Source organism: Anarhichas minor, unplaced genomic scaffold, assembly GCF_050575085.1.
Source record: "Anarhichas minor isolate MPS153535 unplaced genomic scaffold, ASM5057508v1 ptg000087l, whole genome shotgun sequence".
Classification (NCBI taxonomy): domain Eukaryota; kingdom Metazoa; phylum Chordata; class Actinopteri; order Perciformes; family Anarhichadidae; genus Anarhichas; species Anarhichas minor.
Window position 1 is genome coordinate 3,033,527 of NW_027466533.1, and position 23,185 is coordinate 3,056,711.

The 23,185-nt window shown below is 43.6% G+C and overlaps 4 protein-coding genes across 6 annotated transcripts; all 4 read left to right on the forward strand.

Annotated features, from left to right (window-relative positions):
• The first annotated feature begins 484 nt into the window (after positions 1–484).
• Positions 485–11,840, forward strand: slain1a (SLAIN motif family, member 1a). Of its 2 annotated transcripts, XM_076081936.1 has the most exons (9): positions 485–951; positions 3,133–3,269; positions 6,035–6,151; positions 7,385–7,480; positions 7,609–7,758; positions 8,948–9,280; positions 9,805–9,993; positions 10,176–10,509; positions 11,765–11,840. In XM_076081936.1, the coding sequence occupies exons 1-9, from the start codon at positions 485–487 to the stop codon at positions 11,838–11,840; spliced, it is 1,899 nt and encodes a 632-aa protein (XP_075938051.1). The 2 variants fall into 2 exon arrangements, with proteins under 2 accessions (XP_075938051.1, XP_075938053.1); XM_076081938.1 differs by lacking the exons at positions 485–951; positions 3,133–3,269; positions 6,035–6,151; positions 7,385–7,480; positions 8,948–9,280 and having other exon boundaries at positions 7,698–7,758.
• A 1,487-nt stretch (positions 11,841–13,327) lies between these two features.
• On the forward strand, positions 13,328–14,612 carry LOC142938543 (uncharacterized). Its single transcript, XM_076081800.1, has 3 exons — positions 13,328–13,348; positions 13,497–13,660; positions 14,378–14,612. Exons 1-3 carry the CDS (start codon positions 13,328–13,330, stop codon positions 14,610–14,612), a joined length of 420 nt encoding a protein of 139 aa, XP_075937915.1.
• Positions 14,613–15,960: 1,348 nt separating this feature from the next.
• On the forward strand, positions 15,961–20,107 carry kbtbd7 (kelch repeat and BTB (POZ) domain containing 7). The gene has a single exon (XM_076081962.1). It carries the CDS (start codon positions 16,333–16,335, stop codon positions 18,202–18,204), a length of 1,872 nt encoding a protein of 623 aa, XP_075938077.1. The 5' UTR covers positions 15,961–16,332; the 3' UTR covers positions 18,205–20,107.
• Positions 20,108–20,877: 770 nt separating this feature from the next.
• On the forward strand, positions 20,878–23,156 carry LOC142938586 (ras-related protein Rab-33B). Of its 2 annotated transcripts, none has more exons than XM_076081873.1 (2): positions 20,878–21,168; positions 21,810–23,156. In XM_076081873.1, the coding sequence occupies exons 1-2, from the start codon at positions 20,911–20,913 to the stop codon at positions 22,254–22,256; spliced, it is 705 nt and encodes a 234-aa protein (XP_075937988.1). In that variant the 5' UTR covers positions 20,878–20,910; the 3' UTR covers positions 22,257–23,156. The 2 variants fall into 2 exon arrangements, with proteins under 2 accessions (XP_075937988.1, XP_075937989.1); XM_076081874.1 differs by having other exon boundaries at positions 21,816–23,156.
• Positions 23,157–23,185: the final 29 nt, after the last annotated feature.

A 23,185-nucleotide genomic window follows, 5' to 3' on the forward strand; every position in this document is an offset into this window, starting at 1 on the left:
GATAATGTTGGTGGGACATGCTACTCAAAATTATATCTGGCAGTCTAAAAAAATATTTAGATGTCATTTTCATGTTTGGACTTCAATCATGCTATTCATTTAAAAAAAATTATATATATATATATATATTTTTTTTTTATCAAAAACTGTAAAAAGACATATATAACACATTTTTAAAAAAAAGAAAGAAATGCAAGGTACACTTTAATACTCGGTGTGTTAGTGTGTCCATAATAAACACTTCCTTAGCAGTGGTGTGAGGGGAGTTGAACTCCAAGCTGCTGACCAATGAGATGGAGGCTGTACAATCATCCCAGCAGCGGCAGCAGCATCATTGTGTTGTGTGTGTACGAGTGTGTGTGAGCGTGTGTGAGTGTAGTAGTAGCTTTAAACGGGGGAATCTGGACACCCTCTCTGAATTGAATAGGACCCTCTGCAGGCAGGCCGTGCTTCTTCTGCCCCTTCTCAATGTGCTCTTTACCAAATGGAAGCAGAGGTGTTGAACCCGCAGATGATGGCAGACGTCAACGGCAACAACAAAATCACCAACGCGGAGCTGGAGGTGCTGAAGCTGCAGGAATTGGTCCGGAAATTGGAGAGGCAAAACGAACAACTGCGGACCAGAGCGAACGCTGTAAACAATTGCTCCGTCGGCCCTCCTCATCTCCAGACCTCGTTGTCGTGTCTGCTCGGCGGTACAGCGTGTGCGAGTGACTACGTCCCCGGCAAATATGGCATTTCGAGCCCGACACAGTCGCATCCCTGTCCCCCCGGAGCCCGGGGAGCGACGGAGGAGCCGTTCGCGTATTTTCAGCCGAGCTCGGTGTCTCCTGGCGCCGCCGCCGCCGCTGGGGAGGACGGCGCCGCCCCCGGAGCCACCACGACCGTTATGGATGAGGTTGATATTTTGGACCTCGACGCCGCGCTCCCTTTCGGAGAGCCCGATAGCTGGTAACCGCTCTGTTTGTATCCACCACTCCATCGCAGCCACACACATATTATGTGAAATTACAGTTAAAAATCCCTGTTGTTCTCTGACCACCATAGATGCCTCACAGGCCACAAGATTGTCAACTAGCCACATTTATTTTTTACATCATATGTAATGCTACCCTGCCATGTATCCTCTCATCGATTACATTATTGATTCCTCTCCTGGAGGAAGACACTTGCAGACTCCGGCTCACAGAGGGACTTTTTTTTTTTACAGGACGTAAAGAACAAAAACTGGTTTGACACAAGCAAGTGGGCATCCCAGAATGCACTGTGTGTGCACTGTGCAGCATAGGTTTCTTCTCAGCGTAAGACAGCACCGGGATGAAATTAGAAACAATGACCCGCTTCAGCTTGTGATCAAACAGCTCGGCTTTGTGCAGTGTTCAGCCCGAGGCTGCACCGCTTTGAAGCGCTGTTATCCGCTGACTCTGAGGCAGCTCACACACACTGACTACTGAACCGTCTCTCTGGCTTTATGTATCCGATGAGATGATGGGGAAAATGTAGCACAGGGCTGAATGCAGCACCAGTGGCTCCATTTAGCGTGACTAACTGACCCCTGGTCAGTGTAACACCGTGGCCTAGTTGTCGAGTGAAAGTCAGTTCTGCTTCGTTTGTAGATGACACGTATCAAGACAATACAGGTCATTTCATATCTCAATAACGATATATATTAATATATAAACTATCTATCTATATATACAAATATCTCTCTATATATATATACTGTATATATGTATATATATAGTTATAGTATATATAACTATGTAGTGTTATAGATACATAACATGAATATATAAAAACAAATTTTTTTCTGGTACTTCAATAAATAAATAGTCTATTTTTTCATACAGCTGAAAAGCACTAAATGTTGCTTCACTTAATTAAGAACTTTGGGGCAAAATGAAAAGAACAGTTGTGAAATTATAGAGAAAATATCAATACATATGTCCAGCTCTACATTGCCTTTGTGTACATGCATGCACACAAATACAGATTAATTCTCATCAATTCAGATTGTCTTAGAAATTGAATTTAGTGTGTGCTTGTTATATTCCATGTAGACGATGTGGTTGTGTATCACGATATCTTGATGTATGATTTCATCACGATATGAAAGACGATACGTTATCATGTTGAATTATCGCCCAGCCCTATTTTTTAGGAATCTGTCATTCCAGTGTATCAAAGTCACACACACCTACATATTTAGTTTATTGATTTGTTTTATAGTCTTGTCATTTTAATGTAATTTCAGAATCAGCTTGTTTTTATGCTCTTTGTTCAGCGGTCAGATACTTTCAACTGATAGCAAGTCGCTGATAACATCCAGTTTCCGTTTCTTTTGGTTTTTGTGTGGCCAAGATACAAGTATGTAGCGCTGCAACGAGCAATTATCTTCAGTCGTTTGTTCTTTTTTTTCTTATTTAATTATTTTACCATTTGGTGTGTAAAAAGACAGGATGTTGTGAAAAACGTGTAGTATAATGCCAAGGTGGCATCTTCAATTCATTTTTCGAACATAAACCCCACAATTATCAGTTCACTGTCATTTATGACAAGGAATTATAGAGAATATTTGGCATTTTTGGTTAAAAAAATTATTGAAATGATGAATCTATTATCCAAATAGTTTGTGATTAATCCTGTGTTGATGGACTAATCTGTTCATTGACTGATTGTTTCTGTGCTTCAAGCATCTACAGCCCACAGGGGGAAGAGATACGATCATCCTGTGTCTCACGAGTCACATACTCATATTCTATAAATCACTGCACCCAATGAGGCTGTCACCATTTTAATTTTTATTATACACTGCTGCTTTCACAGTTTGTGTTGTAGCCTGTAAAATGCCAATTGCTTTTTGTGGAAATGTTGATCTTTTACGGTGTGTTGACATTTGGATTTTATGAAAATCGCTCCCTTTACTCAGCTACAAGTTTTACCTTTACAAAGTCATGCTCTGCCTTTGTCTGAGAAATATTGCCACAGTAAAATGCGTCCCTACAGATCTCTAGGCTGCACAATAAAGCAGCCTCTAGTTTATTTACCCTCAGTTCTCTCCAGACAGTAACAATATGAGCTTTGCTGTAAAGGTGTCAGGACTGAATTGTGGGTTGTGCTGTGTCGTCGCAGGCTGTACGTGAGTCCCAAAGCCAAGCTGTGGGGCGGGAGTGTCCTCAGCCCTCTCCAGTGGTGCAGGCAGGTACTGGACCACCCGGGGCCCGAGGTGGAGCTGGCCAAGATGACCCTCTGCCACAGGCTGGACCAAGGTATTTATCACTCAGATTAACGGCCTTCAACTGCGGCCGCATCTGAACATCTGTCCCTCCGGCTGCTGACATGCGATCATAAGCTCTGAGCCACGAAACGTCTCCACGTGCAATAGGATTTCAGCTCCCGAGCCGTGGGAGCGTTTCCCTGCACACCGCTCGATCGCTTCTAACCATTTAACTCGCTCTCTTTGAATTTATGGGTTTTTAAGTACCTCAGCCGACTTCCCACAGAGTGATTATTTTCTGTGGTAGCTGGAAGGTCTCCCATTTACACATTTCAGTATCGCCAGAGAACAATTAAGATCGCTTTCAGGGATTTGATACTCTGCTGATATATATATATATATATATATATATATATATATATATATATATATATCAAAAAAAATACTTCCATTTGGAGGAACTCGTGCTATGCTCTTGGATGGCATTACACTGTGTTAAGTAGAAAACAGAGCAGGGATTATGAAGCTGTAGTATCACATTACACTGCACCACCAACAAGTGGTTTTACATACTGTATATTACATCTTCGACTTTTTAAAGGAATGTTGAAACATTTCAAAAGAAAAAATAATATTAAATTCAAATTCATGTTTTTTTTAAATATACATGTATTCATTTTCACAAATATGCTCATTCTCTTTTCTTGCCGAGAGTTAAATGAGAAGATTGATAGCACTCTCGTGTCTGTAGTTCAAAATGTAGCTGGAGCCAGCAGCTGGTTGCTTAGCTTAGCATAAAGCTGGCAGGCAACCCGCAGGGAGTCCAGGAAGTCACTGCTCCCCAGCCAATAAACAGTCCACATAACTGCCCTTAAAGCCCCAAATTGTCATGTTTACACTTTTGGTTTTGGGGCTTTAGAGGTGCTGGTTGGTGGATTTTGTTGCCATCTGACAGAGCCAGGCTACAGCTGCTTTCTGCTGTTTTGAGAATTTATGCTAAGCTAAGCTAGTGGCTGCTAGCCGGTGTTGCTCATATTTAGAATATCCTGGAACATTTACAAGTAAGATAGTAGACACCTGGCTATTCGGCCCCTCGTATACATGGTTGTAACATTATACAGTTTGCTGAGGGTGCGTCCGCCGTGTTGTCGTCTTTGGCTCATCCACATCACACTAATCTGACATGTCCTTATAAACTGAGTCGCCTCGACTCTTGAAGATGATGAGGATTTTTTTGCTGGATTAAGCTTCTCCATCTACTCATCAGTTACGGAGGACCTGAGTTAAGATACTACATTACAGCTTTTGCATTTCATCATGTAGACTATTGTTACATCATCATCCTCGTGTGTTCTTGTTTTTCTGGCTAAAACAACATAACTCAAGCTGAGGACGCACCTGCGCTCGCGGCAGACCTGGATACGACGATATGATTTTCATACTCACATAACACACCAGGATACTTCAAAATCCCTTCTAGTGAGCTACTGAATGACATTTGCTGCTTGACACAGTTTTTGGGATTCGAGGCTTCGCTGTTTCTACACTCACGCACGGGGATATGGTTGCCATAGAAACCTTGCTTACATTAACTGGGTTCTGGTTTTGAGGCTGATCTGCTCGGCACTCGCAGCTCAAACACAAGAGACTCTTTACTGTTGCATGCATGAATATATGCTGTGTGAACTTGTGTGTGTGCTTAGATTCTTAATATTTAAAGGAGAGTTTTCTCAGCTCAGTCACCCTCACTTTGTGTCCAGACTGTTATTCAATAGCGCAGATTTGTTAGTGTCTGTTTGGATGTTCATTAGTGTGTGCGTGTGTGTTTGTGTGCGGTTCAAGGTCCTCTTCTTTCTCTAGAAGCTGCATTCAGTGAAGGTTGGCTCTCCTCCTCTGGGTCATGAATACATCCTTGTCTCTGAGCTCCAGGAGCTGTTGTTTTGTGTAACCTGCAGTGAATGCTAGTTTCGTCCATTAGCAGTTGAGCCTAATTGCGTCAGGAATGCCAAAATGCACCACTCTGTCCGGAGTGGTGTGCCTCTCTGACTACCAATCAGTGTGGGGGGGGGGGGGGGGGGGGGGTTGACACATGGAACGCACATCATCTAATGTCAGTCATGTCATTCATAGCCAAACGCACTCACTGCTGGCCAGCATTGATTCGTGTAAAAGAAGAATACCACTTTTAATGAGGCATTAGGAGTTGTAACTAATTGTCATTTATTAATGCTTAATAGATAGTTATTAAGCCATTCGTAAGGACAATATTTGAGCCTGGCAAGCCAAAATCAATTGGTGACAAGCTTTCCATATGAGTGGTTTATTACTAATCTTTAAACCTAATTGATTATGTTTTATTCATTATTAAAGCCATAAGTCACAGCTTATAAACATTAATAACGTATATGTTATGACAGTGTGTACCATGGAATTCATAAAACAGGAAACATCTGAAGTAGTATAAATGTAACCTCCACACCCCCAAATCTAATTCTGATTTTGGGAATGCGATGTAGGCAGCCTACATGCACAATCCCTGCTTATCCTAAGATCCCTCCAAAAAAAAAAAAGATCTGCAGTTTAGCCCAATAAGCCACAGTGGTAAGCTAAACCTCGTCTTACCGTATCAGCCTCGTCTGTCCGAGCCGTGACCCGATCATTTAAAACATCAATACTGATCTGTAAAAAGCAGATTAACATTTTCGGACAGTGTCTCCGAATCTAATCAATGTCCTCGATGTGTGTGGGGTTTGTATGTGTGTGTTACGAGGTAAAGCAATCAGTCTAATGTGTCCCTCGCTACAATCTTGTGTCCAGCTAAGCGGTGGCGAGGACTCCCCTCGGTCCGTCCATACAGCTGCATAGAGGGACTGTCCACCCTCAGCTGCCCCGTGCTGCCTTACACGAAACCTGCTGCACCAACCGTGGCCCCAGGTAACACAGACAGATACTACACAGGCATATAACTCCTGCTAACACTCAATGAATTGATCAGCTGATTGATAATGAACTGTCAGTTCCATGTTTCATTATAACCGATGGATCCTTTAGGTCAGTAGCTTAGTACTAAACGGTTGTTATGTTTCTTATCATCTTATTCAGATGGCAATGTCGGCCTGTTCGTTGGTCCACCTCTTTGGCCCAGACAGAAATATCTCGAAGAATTATTACATTTATTACAATGAAATTTTGTACAGGCATTCATGGGCCCAAGAGGATGAATCCTGATGAATTAGGTAATCTTTTCCTCTGGCACCATCAGCAGTCCGAATGATTTACTTGTCCTGTAAAATAGGTTTTAAAATCTATGAGTTGGATTGGACCCAAATTCATGGTCCCCAGATGGTGTATCTTAATAACTTTGGTGTATCTCCTGACTTTTACCTTAATGCTGCCATTAGATGTGCACGATTGGTTTTAAGTTAAATGTCGCGATGGCTATTTGATGGATTGGCACAAAATCTTGCAAACGTTAGCATGCTAACATGCTAAACTAAGATGGTGATAATGAGACACATTACTTGTTAGACATGTGCACGTTAGCGTTTAGCTCAAAGCACTGCTGTGCCTTTGTGCAGCCTCACACAGCCCCTAGTATGGCTGTTGATCTCTCCACAGTCACACAGTTACACCTGGAAACTGCCCAGTACAACCACAATCTGATCTGTTTGGCTTCTGAACAGTGCTGCTTTTTCATTTTCCCCACCCACTTTGATCCTGCCAGTGTGGGGACTCAAGCCTGCTTTTATTCTGTCCTCATTCAGTGCTCAGAAATAGCAAACAACCAAATCATTGGATGTGCAAATGAGGGTTTATTAGCTAACATTAAACTTAATCTATTAAACTTCAAACATAACTACCAACTCTCACCTTAAATCCAAAGTAAAAATAATACAGAGCCAAAAGCACGTGTTGCTTCCAAAATACTTTTGGAGCTCTCTGAACATAACCCAGATTCTTAAACAACCTGTTACTTGCAGTTTACAATCAGATTACAGCAGATTCCCGGGGAGGAGATTATCTGGTCATTCCCTCGGACAGATGGACACAAGCAAGCTCAAACTCCACCAGAAAAAAAAAAAAAACCATCCATATTTTATATGAACACAGATGTTGATTTGCATGTTAACGATTGAATCGTCTCCCTCTTTTTCTGTGTTTTCCTAGCTCCATTGCCATCATGCGCTCAGTCTTTCCTCCAGCCTCTCAGGGCCAGCCTCAGTGACAGAGCGCCCACCTTCCTATCAAACTCCACTCTCCACAGTAAGACCTCACTGGCAATACGTCTTCTCCGCTCTGCCATTCATTGCAGTTTTAACACTCTGTTGTCTCACATGCAATCAAGCGAAGTATCCTGGTGGTATAGATGTGGCTCCCCTGTGTGTTTTTAGACGTGGGCCGCCGACACGCGGCAATCAGCCCCCAGTCTTCCGTGGACAGTGAGGTGGGTGTGTCAGATCTGGAGGACGACTCCATCTCTATGAGCTACAAACTGCAGGACATGACGGACGTGGAGGTCATGGCACGACTTCAGGAGGAGAGTGAGTCGACTGTTGAAATGTCTTGCGGATCAAAAATATACCCTTCGTGAAAAACAACCTACAGTTTGGCCTTCTTTACAGCTGAGAAGTTGGCATTCCTAATAGGAAACTACTTCATAACAGTGTTTGTGGTTTAGAACTTCAGAATGTCCTTTTCCAAGAGGTGTTGAAATTAGTTTGTCCACATCTAGTTTTTATTAAATTATAGTTGCCTCTTGATGACTGATTTTCTATAGTCTTTTGTTTTTGTATCTTAAAAGGACAGTTCACCCCTAAATCAAAAATACTAGTTTATCCTCTATAGTTCTGTCGTCTTATATTGTCTTCTATAGTTCCATAGGGTCCAAGAAGAGAGGAGACAACGTCCTGCTTTAATCCAGGTTCACAGGAAAGGCACTGGATCAAATTTTCCCAGAGGGGGTCTATTTAGGTCCACAAACTGACGCAAAGACAGGCTCCTTCGTGCAAACATGTTGCGTCTCTGGCTGACTGTGGCATTTACCGTGTAAATCGTCTCCCACACTCACTTTTGTGAATATATGTTTTGCAGTTTGAATAATGAAAACTGCTGGGCATGTAATGGGAAAATATTAGTAAGCTTTTAAAAATACACTTAAGTCTTGATAATTGTCTTGAGATTTTAGAGACTCCCCGAAATTTTTAAATTGAGGCTTTCAGGGTCTCTCAAGTGTCAATCAAGAGGTCTCAGACTCCCCGAGACCCTCCTTATTTCGCACACTGAGTATAGATTGAGTTGCGTAGCTCTGGAGATATCGGCCGTCGAGATGTCTGCCTTCTCTCTAATATAATGGGACTATAGGGCAGCTTGTGGTGCTTAACGTGCCAAAGAAATACACTTTTCCATTTAGCACCATTATATTGAAGAGAAAAACATGAATTTTGGATTTTTGGGTGAACAGTCCCTTTAACACTGCTGCATAGCCGTCTGAAGGGAGTGACATTGATCACTGTGTTGCATTACTGATGTATGGCTCAGATACATGTTTGACCTTGGATCAGTTGAACTTGAGTTGACAGTAATATCTTTTTGTTAAGTTATGCAGATGATTTGAGAGTAAACGTATCAGTCTGGTCTATCGGCGCCTTGCAGAATGAAATGCATCATATACTGAATGAGGTTCAGGTTCATGTTTTCCACGGATAAAAGCATCGATCTGTCACCCTGCAGGCCTCCGACAGGACTACGCCTCTACCTCGCACACCGCCACAGCCGGCCAGCGCAGATCCAGCTTCTCCTTGCACTCCCTCCGGCGCAGCGAGATGGATCTAGAGGAGGAGGACGAGGAGGAGGACGAGGGTTACGACCAGCTCCCGCCTCCCCAGCCTCGACTGTTCGGCTCTATGCAGCGGGGCGGCCTGCCCCACTCTCACACCTTCTCCAGTATCAGAGACTGCAGACGCAGCTCAATCGCACCTCAGTTCTCACTCAGCGGACTCTCCCAGTACTCTGGACCCCTCAGCCTGACCATGGAAACACACTCAGCATACAGGAATAGCACAGGTGAGTGTTTCACCAATACCACGTCCACTTTTTGAAGCTGAACTTGATTTTTTTCAAGTGTCCCAAATACAGAATTACCCACATCCTCAGGAAAATGGAAATTTCGCAAAAATGTGATCTTTTTTTTGTTACAGAGTATTAGATGAAAAGATGTATACCACTCATGTCTGTACAGTAAATAGGAGGCTACAGCCAGCGGCAGGTTAGCTTAGCTTAGCATATTGACTGGAAACAGAGGGGAAACAGCTAGCATGGTTCTGTCCAAAGCTTACAAAATCCAGGCTATCAGCACCTCCCAATCTCACTTATTAACATTAGATTAAATCTTTTTTGTTTTGTTTAATTTGTACAAAAGCAAATTGTAAAAATGACAAGTTGGGCTTTTACAGGAGGTTATGTTCAGGGTAATTTATTGGCTAGAAGCAGTGACTTATCAAACTAGAACTATTCCTTTAATGTTGAGTAATAAGTAAAACGTTACCACGCTTCGGCCGACACCTACAATGTCTCATCTGGTTGCATAGACAAGCTACGGAGAAGCATGCCCAACCTGCTCCGAGCTCCCAGCATGCCCAGTGTTCCCAGCATTCCATGCCTGGCTTCCCCTGTCTACCCACCCTCCCACGGCCCTTCCTCCTTGCCAACGATATCCTCCCTGCGGAGCAGCCAGAGCTTTGACTCCTCCAGTGGGCTTGCACGACTCCAGTCCTCCAGTAAGATTTTTTTGCTTCAAACACATGAATAGAAATGAACCGCGCACGGCTCATTTCTATTCATGAGCGTATGTTTTCTGAAGGCTGTCGCAAAGTTTCAAATGCAGTAAATGCAGTAAATGCCATCCCGCCACCGATGTTCGACTTACTGTCATCTAACTTGCTCTCCTGCTGTGCTTCAGTTCCCTCCCCAGGCCAGCTCACCCAGCGGGTCCAGAGCGTGGGCAACTTCCCCACCACTCCCCGACACCTGCTAAAAGCCACGGCCTACGTGAGCCCCATAGTGCAGCAGGGCCCCACCTCCACCTCCCTGTCCACCTCCATCAGTCTACACTCCATACCCGGCAGCGCGGGACCACCTCAGCCCCTCAAACCGAGCAGCAGTTTGGTGCTGCAGCCCCTGAAAGTCGGCGGCAATCAGCCGGCCGTCACCCGCAGCTCCCTCCCTCGCCCGGCCTCCTTTGTGGGAACGAGTGGAGTTCCACGTGCAAGCAAGATCAGCCAGCCCACACGCAGGTTTGACATATCTCAATCCGTACGGTAAAACTTGGAAGCATAATGCGTTTTGAAACTGGGTTCGAAGCTGCGTCCCGAAACCCATGGTGCCTACTCATTCAAAACAAGGCACCTTGCATGGTAGCCCTTCCATCAGTGTATGAATGGGTGAATGACATGTAGTGCGAAAGTGCTTTGAGTGGTCGAAAGACTAGAAAAGCGCTGTACAAGTACAGGCCATTACCATTCACGTAGTCCTCGTGACGTCACCCATTGGTTTGTGGACTGCCGTCTTGAAGCATTGAGTTTTGGGCTTTGCCATCTTAGTTTACAGCCGTCGCCATCTTGGTTTTTTGCAACCAGTGTACGTAAGTGACCATATTTGTATGGCGGAGGAGTGATGTAGAGACGGCGTATACGGCTCTAGTGCCTGTCAATCACAAGGTAGCCCTGCCCGAAAGCATAACCTTGTTTATGTTCTATTTGCCTCTAAATTTGACATGAAATGAACATCATGCTGTTGAAGAAGGCTTGAAACTAGCGATCGAGAGCATAAACTCATGTTTACAATGTTTACTGAGGGAATACATTGAAGTGAGTTGAAGTTTAAGGCACTTCCACATTGGCTTCACTTTTCAGAGCCGGAGTTTTCTGCCTGGAAGCTACTCACAGCTGAAAAGATGTTCGTGTTGTGGTAAAACAGCTCCAGCAACACCATACATAAATAACTTTTCTGTTTCTTTGTTTAGTTTAAGTGACATAAAGTTGCAGTTTGATTGACGTCCGACATTGCATTTTGTATTATTTTCTGTCAGCATGAAAAGGTTTGACTATGTTCAATGTTGAATGTTAATTTCTTGCATACTTACTGCAGAAATAGTACACTATAAAGATCATATATAGCATATATAGTACATTCTGTATAATTGGTCAATCAATCAATGAATTGATGAGAAGAAAACTAATCAAAAAGAAAACTTTTCTTGGTCTTAAATTATAGTAAATTTAATATTGTGGTGGTTTCGAGCTATTGTTCGACCAACAATTTCATCTTGTTCTGTAGGATATTGAGATGGGCTTTTTATATTGTTTACTTATGTTTTATAGACCAAATGATAAATATGTATGGCGTTGGGACACAGCGCAGGTGTTTAGATATTATGCTGATTGGTAGTGAAAGGTCGAACTTTAACAATCAGTTTGTTGTGATACTTGAGGATGACGATGCATCCTCTCATCAGTCTTTTTTAATGGACTCGTTTCTCTCCGTCTACAGTTTGCTGACTCCTCCAAAGAGCCTGGCTGCCCTGACGGCCCTGAGGGACGGCAGCTGGAAAGACGGCTGCTACTGAACCCAAATCAGACGGAAGCTGAGGAGGGATCCCAGGGCGACGCACTGATTTCAAGTGTTGCCGTCAGGAGGGCCTGGTCTTGGGCTGCGACCCAAGAGAGAGTGGCTGTTAGCGTTTGTAAAGGCCGCTGCTCTTCACTTGAAGGACTGAGAACAGTACGGGTCCAGCAGGCTGGACCTTCACATTACTACCTGTTGAAACACAGACTGACACACGATGGAACAACCTGGCAATATTCTGATAATCTGTTGTTCTGTGTGAACTGGATCTTCTTTGATATGCGTTTTTTTTGTGGATGGTTAGAGTGAAGCTTAGGGAAAAGACAGCCCACGCTTTTGTACATGCTTTTAATGATTTCATACGACTAATTTAGCAACTATTGATTTTTGTCAGACCGTGGTGTCAGATATGAAGTTGAACCTGGGATTTTGTTACATCCTGTGCCTGTTGAAAAGTAGTGTATTTGATATTATATTTATTGGCTGGACCTCGCAGCACTTTTGATCAGAGCTCTGATTAACACATTATAGTGTTTCCTAAGTGAAGTATGACCTTGGTTAAAGTAAGTGTGCACACGTTATCCTTATTATTATTTTCCTTATTGTTTACATAAGAGCTGAGATTTTGAATGCTCTTCGATAAACATAATCGCTGCAATGATATTGCACAAAGAGCCCTGATGCTTTTTATGGCTGACAAGACTTTAAAGAGGAGGTGAATTTTTCAAGTGAATAAAAGTCTTTCAAAAAAAATAGTTCAAGTCTTTTCTTCACTTGGGGGTTTAAAGTATGAGAAAAAATGTATTCCTTACCAACTGTAGATGGCATTGTTACTCCACTGTACACAGCGACAAGATGACATACTGTCATATTATTTGTCAGCAATGTCATTTATGAGTGTGTGAGCGAGTTTTTTGCTTTTTTAAAAGGATTAATTCATGTTAAAAACAATGGTTTAAAAAAAGCATCGCCTTATCATTTTTGACTGAAATCAGAACATTTCTCACCAGTTTCTCTAAGCGGTCTGACTTAATGGGGCAAGATGCACAATTAAAAATACATAAATCCAAACTAGTCCAGTTACTGATGAGCTTTACGTTCTTTCTGTAAAATATAACGGGTAACTTTCACTCTGATTACGGCGCAGAAGCACAGGTTTACTTGGAGAGACTGGTCTGACTGTTTTGACCTGGCAATTGTTGGCTCCACAGGGGACCCTGGAGCTAAAGGTACTAATGTTTAACAGAGGGTAGTGTGTTGACGATGAATCTCCCCAGTAACACTCAAACCACGCTCATGTTTGGCATGCTGTCGGGTGAGTGCCTGCTATTTGGAATTTGGGATGGTAAATTTATTGTTTATTATAAAGCAACCGCTAATATTTGTGCAGACTTATTCTTTTTCAAAAGATCCCTTTTTTAAATTAGGTTTATGAAGACAGTTAGTCAGAGTGTGCCTTGCTCTGCTGACCTTCTGGAATTTGAAATAATGCCCAACAAAGCACAAGAGGTATATGTGATCTGTTTTTCATTTTCACTTTCATGTACCTTAAATCAGATTATCATTGACACCTTAATTGAAGTAAACGCATCCTTTTTTTTAAAGGCATTCTCTTCAGGGGATTTCGCATTTTGTCTTTCTTTTGTGCCATTTTTAGGATGCCGTCATCAACCTGAAGACACTGAAGGAGATGTCCAGGCAGCTTGGTTTTGAGTGGACACTTCTGGCGTATGAGCTTGGCTTCAACAGAACCGAGGTCGGGCGGTTCCGCACCAAATCTTCTGAGAGGAGCGTCCAGGCTAGGACCATGTTGGAAAGCTGGTAGTGTGTGTGTGTGTGTGTGTGTGTGTGTGTGTGTGTGTGTGTGTGTGTGTGTGTGTGTGTGTGTGACTTGATGTTGTGGTAAGATTTTGTCACTTTAGAGTGTGCAGATATTGTATATTAAAGTGTCATTATGCTAACTTAATACTTCAACGTACAGAGGTGCTTCCTGGGATAATTGATATTATAACCAGGAGGGTATTCTGTGCAATGTTTGTTTCAAATCGTACCTAAAAGCTACAGGAATGGATCATGATCAGGTGATCAGGACTTCTCATGTCATATTTTATTATGAGTTATAAGATATTCATAGCACTATATCTATCATCGACTGTATTCTGTACCATTCCTTGGGCTCAAATGTCTCTCAGGTGTAGGGCTACGACAAAGGATTATTTTCATTAATCTGACAATTGTTTCCTCGATTAATCGTTTGGTCAAGAAAAAAGCAGAAAATACTGAAAAATGTCCATCCCAGTTTCTCAAAGTCCAAGGGGATGTCTTGAAAATGTCTTGTTTTGTCAGTCCAAACCCCAAAGATATTCATTTGAATAAGATATAAAAGCAGGCAATCTTCATATTTGAGAGGCTGGAAACAGCGTTTTGTGTCATTTTTGCATGAACGATAAATCGATTATTAAAATAGTTGGCGGTTATTTTTTTCTGTTGATCGCCTGATCGTTGCAGCTCCGCTCAGGCGTCCATCTCTCTTCACAGGTATGAGAGGTCATGGGACAAGCCCAATAAGACCAAGCTGCTGCAGGATGGGCTGGAGCGGGCAGGCAGACGGGACCTGGCAGAGAGGCTGCGCTGCCTCCACTGGGGCCACCAGAAGCTGAGCAAGAGGGTCGAGTTGCCCTCGGCCTTCCCCTTCCTCATCACAGTCCACAAGACCATCCACAACCAAGACGCACTGCGCAGGATCAACCAACTCAACCGCAGAGTCACTTGAAGCTGGGGGAAAGTGCACACAGCTCTGGCTGTTTTTACAAATGGGCTATACTGCAGTGTAATCTGAAATAAATGTACTGCATGTCACTGAAGAAACTAATGAGAAGCATGGGCCGTGTATATATAGTCATGCCACTTTTTGTCTTGTAAGAAAACTAAAACTTTGATATACTTTCCATCTTTAATTCCTTTTAATCTATAAAAAATTGCCTTTTTTATATTAAACTTTCTGAGGAACAGTACAAAACCAAAAGCTTTTTAATTTGCAGTGATACACAGAAAGAGAGAAAGGTAAGTTCTCAAATCTGAGAAGCAGCAAGCAGGAAATGTTTGATATTTTTGCATGATACATGACTGAAATGATTAATCAGCTGTTTAAATTATTGCTGACTGAATTAATCGACTAATCCCTTCAGTAGCAGGCACATACAGTTGTGACCGGTTCAAAAAGCCCACATTACCGAATCTGAATGAGAAATGAACATGCATATGGACAGATATATAGACATAAGACAACAATACAATTTAAAACAAGATAGAAAAGCAAACTTAAAACTATATGAAAAATATATTTAGATATAAACAGCAAAGGACAACAAACATACAATATGCAAGTCAACTTTTACTGTTTACTGCAGTTAAGTTTGTGGTGTGGTTGCTACTTTATATTGGCTACAAGCAAAGATGCTCTTTCTGAACTGTCTCTGCTCCAAGTAATGCAGGTGTGTATGGCAGGGCAAAGAACACTGGATAGTATTGGATGGCTAATGTTATTAGTTACTCTATATAGAGAGGAAGTTTATGTGCAACACTCAGTCTGCTTAAACGAACATCTGACAGTAAAGGGGTATTATTATCATTGTAGCCTACATAATGAATCAAGAAATAAGGCGTTAATTAATGAGCTTTTTTATAGTAGTAGCAGTAGTTTTAATAATAATAATAATTGTTATTATTGTTATTATTATTATTATTATGCATCTGACCTGCATCAATCATTTTGAATCAATCCTAATGAACCAAACAATTATCGACCCAGTTGGACAAACCAATCAGAGCGGTGAAGCCTTTCTTAGCAAGGTTGTGTGACGAGCATGCAGCCAGAGCGGAAGCCGAGTAAGATGACTTTCAAAGTAAGATATTTAAAATATATATTTTAGGTTAAAAAGACAAAATGTATCAGTGGAAAGTGACAAACGTTGATTTTAGTATGATAATCATTCGAGGACTTTTTGAATTGGATATGTAAAGAAACAAAGAAAACCCTGTGCAACACATACACGAAATGGGCTTTTATTTTGGCAACTTCTCCCGGAAAATGTAGTTTCAACCATGGGTTTCTATATGGTTCCAGCCCCCAGACCGTTTGACACTAGAGCCTGACCGTCTCCTTCACCCAAAACAGATATCAGCGTTGACAGGAAAAAAAGACAAATGTCACGGAGACTCTCGGTGAATACTACGTGGTTTATTTCTGATGTAAACGCGACATTATGACCGGTTGGAGGCCGAGAACTGTCGGCTCTGTGAGACACATGGGCGACCGTTCAGCTGGTAATGTATTTTTCTCACCACCCGTTTGATTTTCTCGTATAAACGGATGTGTGGTTTTCAGCGCACGGACTCTTTCGCGCTGTTGAGTATGTCAACCGCATGGCAGCGGGTTATTTGATACTTTTCGCTGACGTGAAATAGCAAATTGCTCGCCCGAAGTTGCAGCAATGGCTTCGGCGCTGGGTTGCTTCGGCGGTCCCGAGGTGTTGGAGGACGTCAATCACGCGCGGGGTTTGATGGACGAGCTGAAGTCACTGTACGACTGCCGGCTGCTCGGAGACGTTACTATCCGGGTCGAGTGTGACGAGGAGTCGCTGGAGCACAGCGGGGGGTCGGCCGGAGGTGACATTGACCAACTTTTCCTGTGTAGCCGCAACGTCCTCGCCGCCGCCAGCCCTTACTTCAAGAGCATGTTCACCGGGGGGTTAAACGAGAGCGTGCAGGAGAGGGTGGTCATCCGCGGCGTGGACTCCGAGTCCATGTCCGTCATCATCGACTACTGTTACACGGGCAGGGTGACCATCACGGAGGGCAACGTCCAGCGGCTGTACGCGGCGGCCAACATGCTCCAGCTGGAGTACATCAGGAAAGCCTGCTCCGGCTTCATGACGAGGAGGCTGGACCTCTCCAACTGCGTGGGGATCCTCAAATTCGCCGACACGTACGACAACCCTGGACTGAAGGAGAACGCGCAAGCCTTCATAGCCAGGAACTTTGGCCAGGTGTGCAGCGGAGGGGAGCTCTGCGAGCTGGATCTGACGCAGCTGAAGGAGATGTTGTCCCTGGACACCTTGGACGTGGACTGTGAGAGGAAGGTGTGCTCTGCCGCCCTGCAGTGGATAGAGGCGAACGCGCCGCTGAGACGGGAGGACGCGCTGCTGGCACTGAAGTGCGTGCGCTGGAACTTGTTCACGGAGAGGGACAAGTGTTACCTGGAGGGCCTCATGGCCAGGCCTCTGATTGAGAAATACCTCGCGTCTTTCTACAACGGCTCGACCGAGGACGGCTGCGGGACGCCCGCGGCTCTGGACGCGCCAAAACACAGGGTGGGCGTGAGCGCGAAAGAGATGATCCTCTTCTTCGGCCTACCCAACGACAACATCATGTGCTGCGACCCTTATTCTGAGGACCTGTATTTCATGGCTCCTCCTTTAGAGGACCTCAGCAGTCAGGATTACAAGCGCTCCACCATGGAGTCCCTGATCGCCTGTGCTGCGCCCGATAACAACTTGTACCTGGCCTCCCACCTCTCGAAGCACTTCTGGCTGCACAACCCAGTGCTCAACAGCTGGCAGGAGCTGGCGGAGAGGCCGCTGGGGAGGATACACTCCGGGATGGGTTACCTCAACGGCCATGTGTACCTCCTGGGGGGACGGAATCCCGTGACGGACTCCAGACTGAAGGAGGTGGAGTGCTACAGCGTCCAGAGGGACCAGTGGACGTTTGTGGCCCCTCTTCCTCACTCTTTGGGCAAAATGCAGGTGGTGGCGCTGAACGACCACCTGTACGTGGTGAACAAACGGAGGATGCTCTGCTACGACGCCAAGAGGAACCGCTGGCGCCACTGCGGCTCGCTGAGGCGGGACAAGCTGCACAAGGCCTGCGTGTACCAGGACCAGATCGTGTGCGTGTGCGACATCCCGGTGGTGAAGGCCTACAGCCCAGCCAGAGGGGAGTGGAAGAGGCTGGGCGACATACCCATCGACAGCCGCGCTCTGAATTACCAGGTGATCCAGCACAACAGCAAGCTGCTCCTCCTCACTCAGACTCTGCTGCAGCACAACAAGAACAGGGTCCTCATCCACGAGTACGACCCCGCCCGGGACGCCTGGAAGAACATCATGGCGGTGTACGTGTCCACCCTGGGGCCCGTGTGCGTTTCGACGCGCGTGTACCCGGCGTGCCTGGGCTCCGCGCACAGCTTCTCGACAGAGGAGGACGACGACAGCGGCTCCAGCGCCGACTGGGACTTCGACGGGCTGACGGACGCCGACTCTGACTCCGGCAGCTCCAGCTCTTTCTCGGACGAGAACTGGTAGTTGCTGCGTCAAAGAAAAGTTAAACTTATTTAGGATTTGTCGGATTGAACAGGGTTCCGTCTGCTAGGAGAGGTCACAGAAGCCGGCCTTTTAAAGTAGAAGCACTGATCCATCAAAATCTGGACTTCGCATGGACGACTTTCTCGTCTCCTGTCCGGCTAATGAGCATTCACTGAAGGAGAGAGGGAGGGGAGTTTGTTTCAGAAATGCTAAGAGACAAGGGTTTTGTTGTTCATCTTGTATCATGTGCTGCCAGCATGAAGGACAGCTTGATGCCTGGTGGAGTCTTGTTTACGCAATAACTCAAGACAAACAAATGACAGAATAAGCTCCGCCCACAGAGTCATAATGTAGCACAGTAATAAGAGCAGCAGAGAGACTGGTTACTCCAGAGATGTAGCATTACACTTTCATAAAGGGTTTTGACAGTGAGAGACTGTTCAAAAACTAAAGCAGTAGAGGTGGTTTTATTCTGAGAGTTTGTCGTTAAGGTCATCTTACATTTCCCATCATGCAGTGGTTTCCTAAATGAGCCTTTGCAGTGTAGATGCACAAAACCAGAGGAAGAATTTATTAATAATTAAACTGAAGTTTAATATCTTTTCAAAGCAGAGACGAAAGAAAAACGTGCAAAAACATCATAACAATACAAAATACAAAGACGTCTATCTTGCTCTTGAGTCGATATAGGACAATGCAATCTATTTCTTAAGGGGGATAAAGTTTGGGAACCGCTGCCATAATGCAAATTGCTTTATACTTGACGATGCTCCTCCAGAGCTACACAATCCATTGTAGGTAAGTGTTTACACAGGTTGAGTAGTACTGCCATGACTAGCACATTGACTTTGACGTGTTTAATTGGCGCAGGGCCCCTGTGATGCTCGGGGGCTTGCGATGTGCCGTATAAAGACGCACGTTTGTGACTGAAATATAGATTTTATTTAGCGTGAATAAATTATGGTTGGTGCAGAATCGCGACTGACTTTTTTGGACATTCGGCAGCTCAAGTGCCTCACATTTATGACTTCTTACACAAGTCATTTACAGGGCTTTAAAAACTTCCTGTCTTTTTTTTTTTTTTTTTTTTTTTTTTTTGTTATCGAAGCACATCAAGACGTCACACACACACAGCCGGTGTTGTGAAAACTACTGAAGCCAATGTTTTGTACGCTCACTCAGGTTTAGGCTTCAGCAAAAGCCCGTATGCCATGATTTATTTACTTTTGTTAATGTAGTAACAATTAGGTGGTTTGAGTGAACACAAATTATACATTTTATTACATTTCTTTCAAACTATTTTATGGATCCTACGTATGCGTTTTCTTGTCGATGATGTTTAACTTAACGGTTATTTTTCAATCAGGAATCCAAATGTTCCACAAAGTGTTTTTTGAGTATTGATTTGTCCTGATGATCCGTTTGAATTTGAGGACATTTTGTCTGCATGTAGTGGAACTGTTGCAAAGCCCCAGCCACCCCACACACTCTCTTACCAGTTTATTAGAACGGTTTCCTAATGTGTCTGCTCGCATCGATAGAAGATAGTAGACAAAATATTAGAATCACCTCTCAGTCTAATGCAACATTGTCAACTACAGCCTCCAAAATCACCATCAAGCAGAATCATCACTTGTGTAAAACGGTTAATACAACTCTAACCTTCACAGAGGTTGGATTAGTTACAGGGCTGTTGTATGAGGCTGAGTCAGGTTCTGCTAGTGGTTCCTAATAAACTGGTAAATGAGTGCAGTTCTCATTGTTGTCCCTTTTTATATGCTGGATAATTGAAGTGTTACATTTTTAAGTTTTGTGCATATGTGTGAAGGAGCGGTTGTCGATGGTAACACATGGTCTGGATTATAAAACTGTTTTGTGTCAAATAAACACTACAAACACAATGCAGAGGAGAATTTGTGTCTTTTTTCTCCAAAAATGTATTTAACAAGTTAGTGTATCGCGCATAAAAACACAGTACATTGTAGTATGAAAGTATTTATACTCTCACTACTTGTTGAAACTGAAGGCTACAGTGGGATGGATGAAGATGAGAGCATCTATTGAAGTTTCATATTTAGATTTGATTGGAGAGTTTTAACGAAGTTCTGTTTTCTGAATATTTAACAGCATGCAATAAAGCGGGGAAAAAGCCTCATTTGATGTGTATTACAGACTATTATTTATTCTTATTATTTATAACAGTTTGCTAACTGACATGAAGTGGCACATAAATGTTTTTTTTGTGTTTCTGTTTGTTATATAAATTTGTGTTCATACTGTATTTATTTGATTTCCATTGTTATATTACATGTTATGTAAATGGACAGACAAGAAAATAAAACTTCATTCATTAATTCACAACAAACGAAATAAGTAACATTGATTAAGTAAATGAAAGATACATCATTGAATATCAAAATAGAATTTACAACGAATATAATAATTCGTATAATTTTTTTTAAACCTGAGAATATGAAGGCAATTCATTTGTTTCCTCAAATATATTTCTGTATCATTTTACGAACCTGTTACTTTTGGATTTTTTGGTAAACTCATTCAAAAGAAGAGTGAAATATGTGTGGAAACCAAAGATGTAGATTTTTTGGTTTCTTTATTTCTCTCAATAAAGTTGAAATGTGGCTCAAGTGACGTTTACTCTCGCGAGGTTTCAGTGCCGCTCACATCCAGACCGCGAGAACATGAGCGATGGCAATAGAACACAAACCTGGGGACGAATTTGACACCGTTTTCGGTCAAAGTGACTCCTCGGAGCTCCCCTCGCACCGCGATCATGACACTGCGCCAGCTCGGATCTTCAAGATAATAGTCATCGGGGACTCGAACGTGGGGAAGACGTGTTTGACGTACAGATTCTGCGGGGGAACTTTCCTGAAAAACCCGGAGGCGACGATCGGGGTCGATTTCCGAGAGAGGACGCTGGAGCTCGACGGCGAGAGTATCAAGGTAGGTGGGACCAACAGACGGTCACACATGCATCCATTTAATGGATGTAAAAACACAAACATACACACCTGCATTTATCTACAACATTAAAGCGGCCAGCTGCCTGAGCTACGGTTCAGAAGTGGACGTTGTCTGACCTGAGGTCTGTTTTATTTACAGATATTTATAGGCTGTGCATGGGGAGGGCAGCTCTCCAAAACAAAAGGCCTAACAACCGTTACATCTGCCAATAAGATACATAATCGCTGTAAAATACATCTGCCAATAAGATACATAATCACTGTTTCTACATCTTTGTGGACACCTACAAACAAACAAAAAAGATATGCAGTGGCAGCACATGAAATCAAGAAAATGTCCAGCCATTTAATTATATACACCTGTGCTTTACCTTAGCTTCTGTGAAAAAGGCACTCACAGCTGTAGTCTGTACAGCCTGTGCTATAGCTGTGCTATAGGCCTTTTATTGTTAGTTCAAAAACTAAACACACCATTGAGCTCACATTGTTGCACTAGGTGACCTGGGTTTCCTTCATGCCACACAGTAGTTTTCGACTAACACATTTTTTGCTTTCTTCTTTTACGGCCTTATTCTTTAGGAATAATTTTTCAGTCATATTAATATGTTTTTCCGTTGCCAGCTGCAGATCTGGGACACGGCGGGTCAGGAGCGTTTCAGGAAGAGCATGGTGGAGCACTACTACCGCAGCGTCCACGCCGTCATCTTTGTGTACGACGTGACCAGCCTCTCCTCCTTTGAGAGCGTCCCCGACTGGATTGAGGAGTGCAGCCGGCACTGCGTGGGGCCCCTGGTGCCCCGCATCATGGTGGGCAACAAGTGCGACCTGAGGGACCGCCGGGAGGTCCCCACCACGGCGGCGCAATGCCTCGCCGACAGCTACAACTTCCCGCTGTTCGAGACCTCGGCCAAGGAACCCGCCGAGAAGGAGCACGTGGACGCCATCTTTCTGACTCTGGCTTACAGACTGAAGAGCCACAAACCGCTGCGACTGAAGCAGCCGAATGAGGGCGGCGTCGGGCGGCTGTGGGACCAGAGAGAGCAGGAAGCGGCGACTTGTCAGTGCTGAGGTCACCTACATCTTGTGTGGATGTTACTCAAGAGCGTGCAGGTCATCACAGCCTCCTGGATCGATAACAGTGCTGCAGGAAAGCCTGAGGCTGAACACAGAAAGGCCTCTTATGATCATGAGATAGAAAAGGATGAAACGGTTATACACTTTTCCCTGCCTGCTGCGAGGCACAGCTTGTGACAGTGGGGGCCTATACGTTTGCACAAAAATAATTTAACATTTCATTGAAAAGCATGAATGGAGATGGGGGGTATGCCAAATATTTGTGACTGCACATAAAATCACTTTGAGTCAAAGAACAGAGTGCACTTTAACACGTAGACAAATCATATGCAATCAGCTGTCCAGTAGCACTACAGCTTATCCACACTTTTCAACGCAGACAGTGAATTAAGAGACCAAACCGATTTCATTGTAAAGAAATGAACCAATAAGGTGAATTGAAACTGTGAAGAAAACCGTGCAATCATTTTTAAGTTATGTCTTAAAGTGATATTTCAGTTATTTTAAGGAATAAATGCCGCATGAGTTTTGGTGCTGTTGCTGAATGTGTTTCTCAAATATAAATATGAACATAACCAGCTTTGTGTCAGCTCATCCGCCCACACAGTTCTCCTGTTAGAGTTCCCCAATGACAAAATGTAGCTGTCTTTTGGGACGAAATGCAAATCCACGCGGTTCACTTGAAAAGCATGAGTGAACACATGCTCGGCTGTCTTTGGAAATTGTTCTGCCGTATGCAAGGTATTGATGGTATGAGATAAAATCACAACCAACGGATACTTTTTTTTTTGCATGTGTACAATAATGCAAACACTTTCTAAAAGTATGGAGAGATGTGACAATGTTACGCTGCAAATCAATAAAAGTAGTTCCATCGGGATGATTTAAAATGTTTGAGGCTTCTGGTGTGTCGGTGTTGTTTA

Bases quoted from the DNA above. Each gene is read 5' to 3' on its own strand.
- slain1a (XM_076081936.1), top strand. From the start codon at position 485: ATGGAAGCAGAGGTGTTGAACCCGCAGATGATGGCAGACGTCAACGGC. The intron at 3,270-6,034 runs GTATTTATCACT...TCTTGTGTCCAG, and splicing joins CTGCCACAGGCTGGACCAAG to CTAAGCGGTGGCGAGGACTC. The intron at 7,759-8,947 runs GTGAGTCGACTG...GTCACCCTGCAG, and splicing joins GGCACGACTTCAGGAGGAGA to GCCTCCGACAGGACTACGCC.
- LOC142938543 (XM_076081800.1), top strand. From the start codon at position 13,328: ATGCCCAACAAAGCACAAGAG. The intron at 13,349-13,496 runs GTATATGTGATC...TGCCATTTTTAG, and splicing joins TGCCCAACAAAGCACAAGAG to GATGCCGTCATCAACCTGAA. The intron at 13,661-14,377 runs GTAGTGTGTGTG...CTCTCTTCACAG, and splicing joins AGGACCATGTTGGAAAGCTG to GTATGAGAGGTCATGGGACA.
- kbtbd7 (XM_076081962.1), top strand. From the start codon at position 16,333: ATGGCTTCGGCGCTGGGTTGCTTCGGCGGTCCCGAGGTGTTGGAGGAC.
- LOC142938586 (XM_076081873.1), top strand. From the start codon at position 20,911: ATGGCAATAGAACACAAACCTGGGGACGAATTTGACACCGTTTTCGGT. The intron at 21,169-21,809 runs GTAGGTGGGACC...TTCCGTTGCCAG, and splicing joins TCGACGGCGAGAGTATCAAG to CTGCAGATCTGGGACACGGC.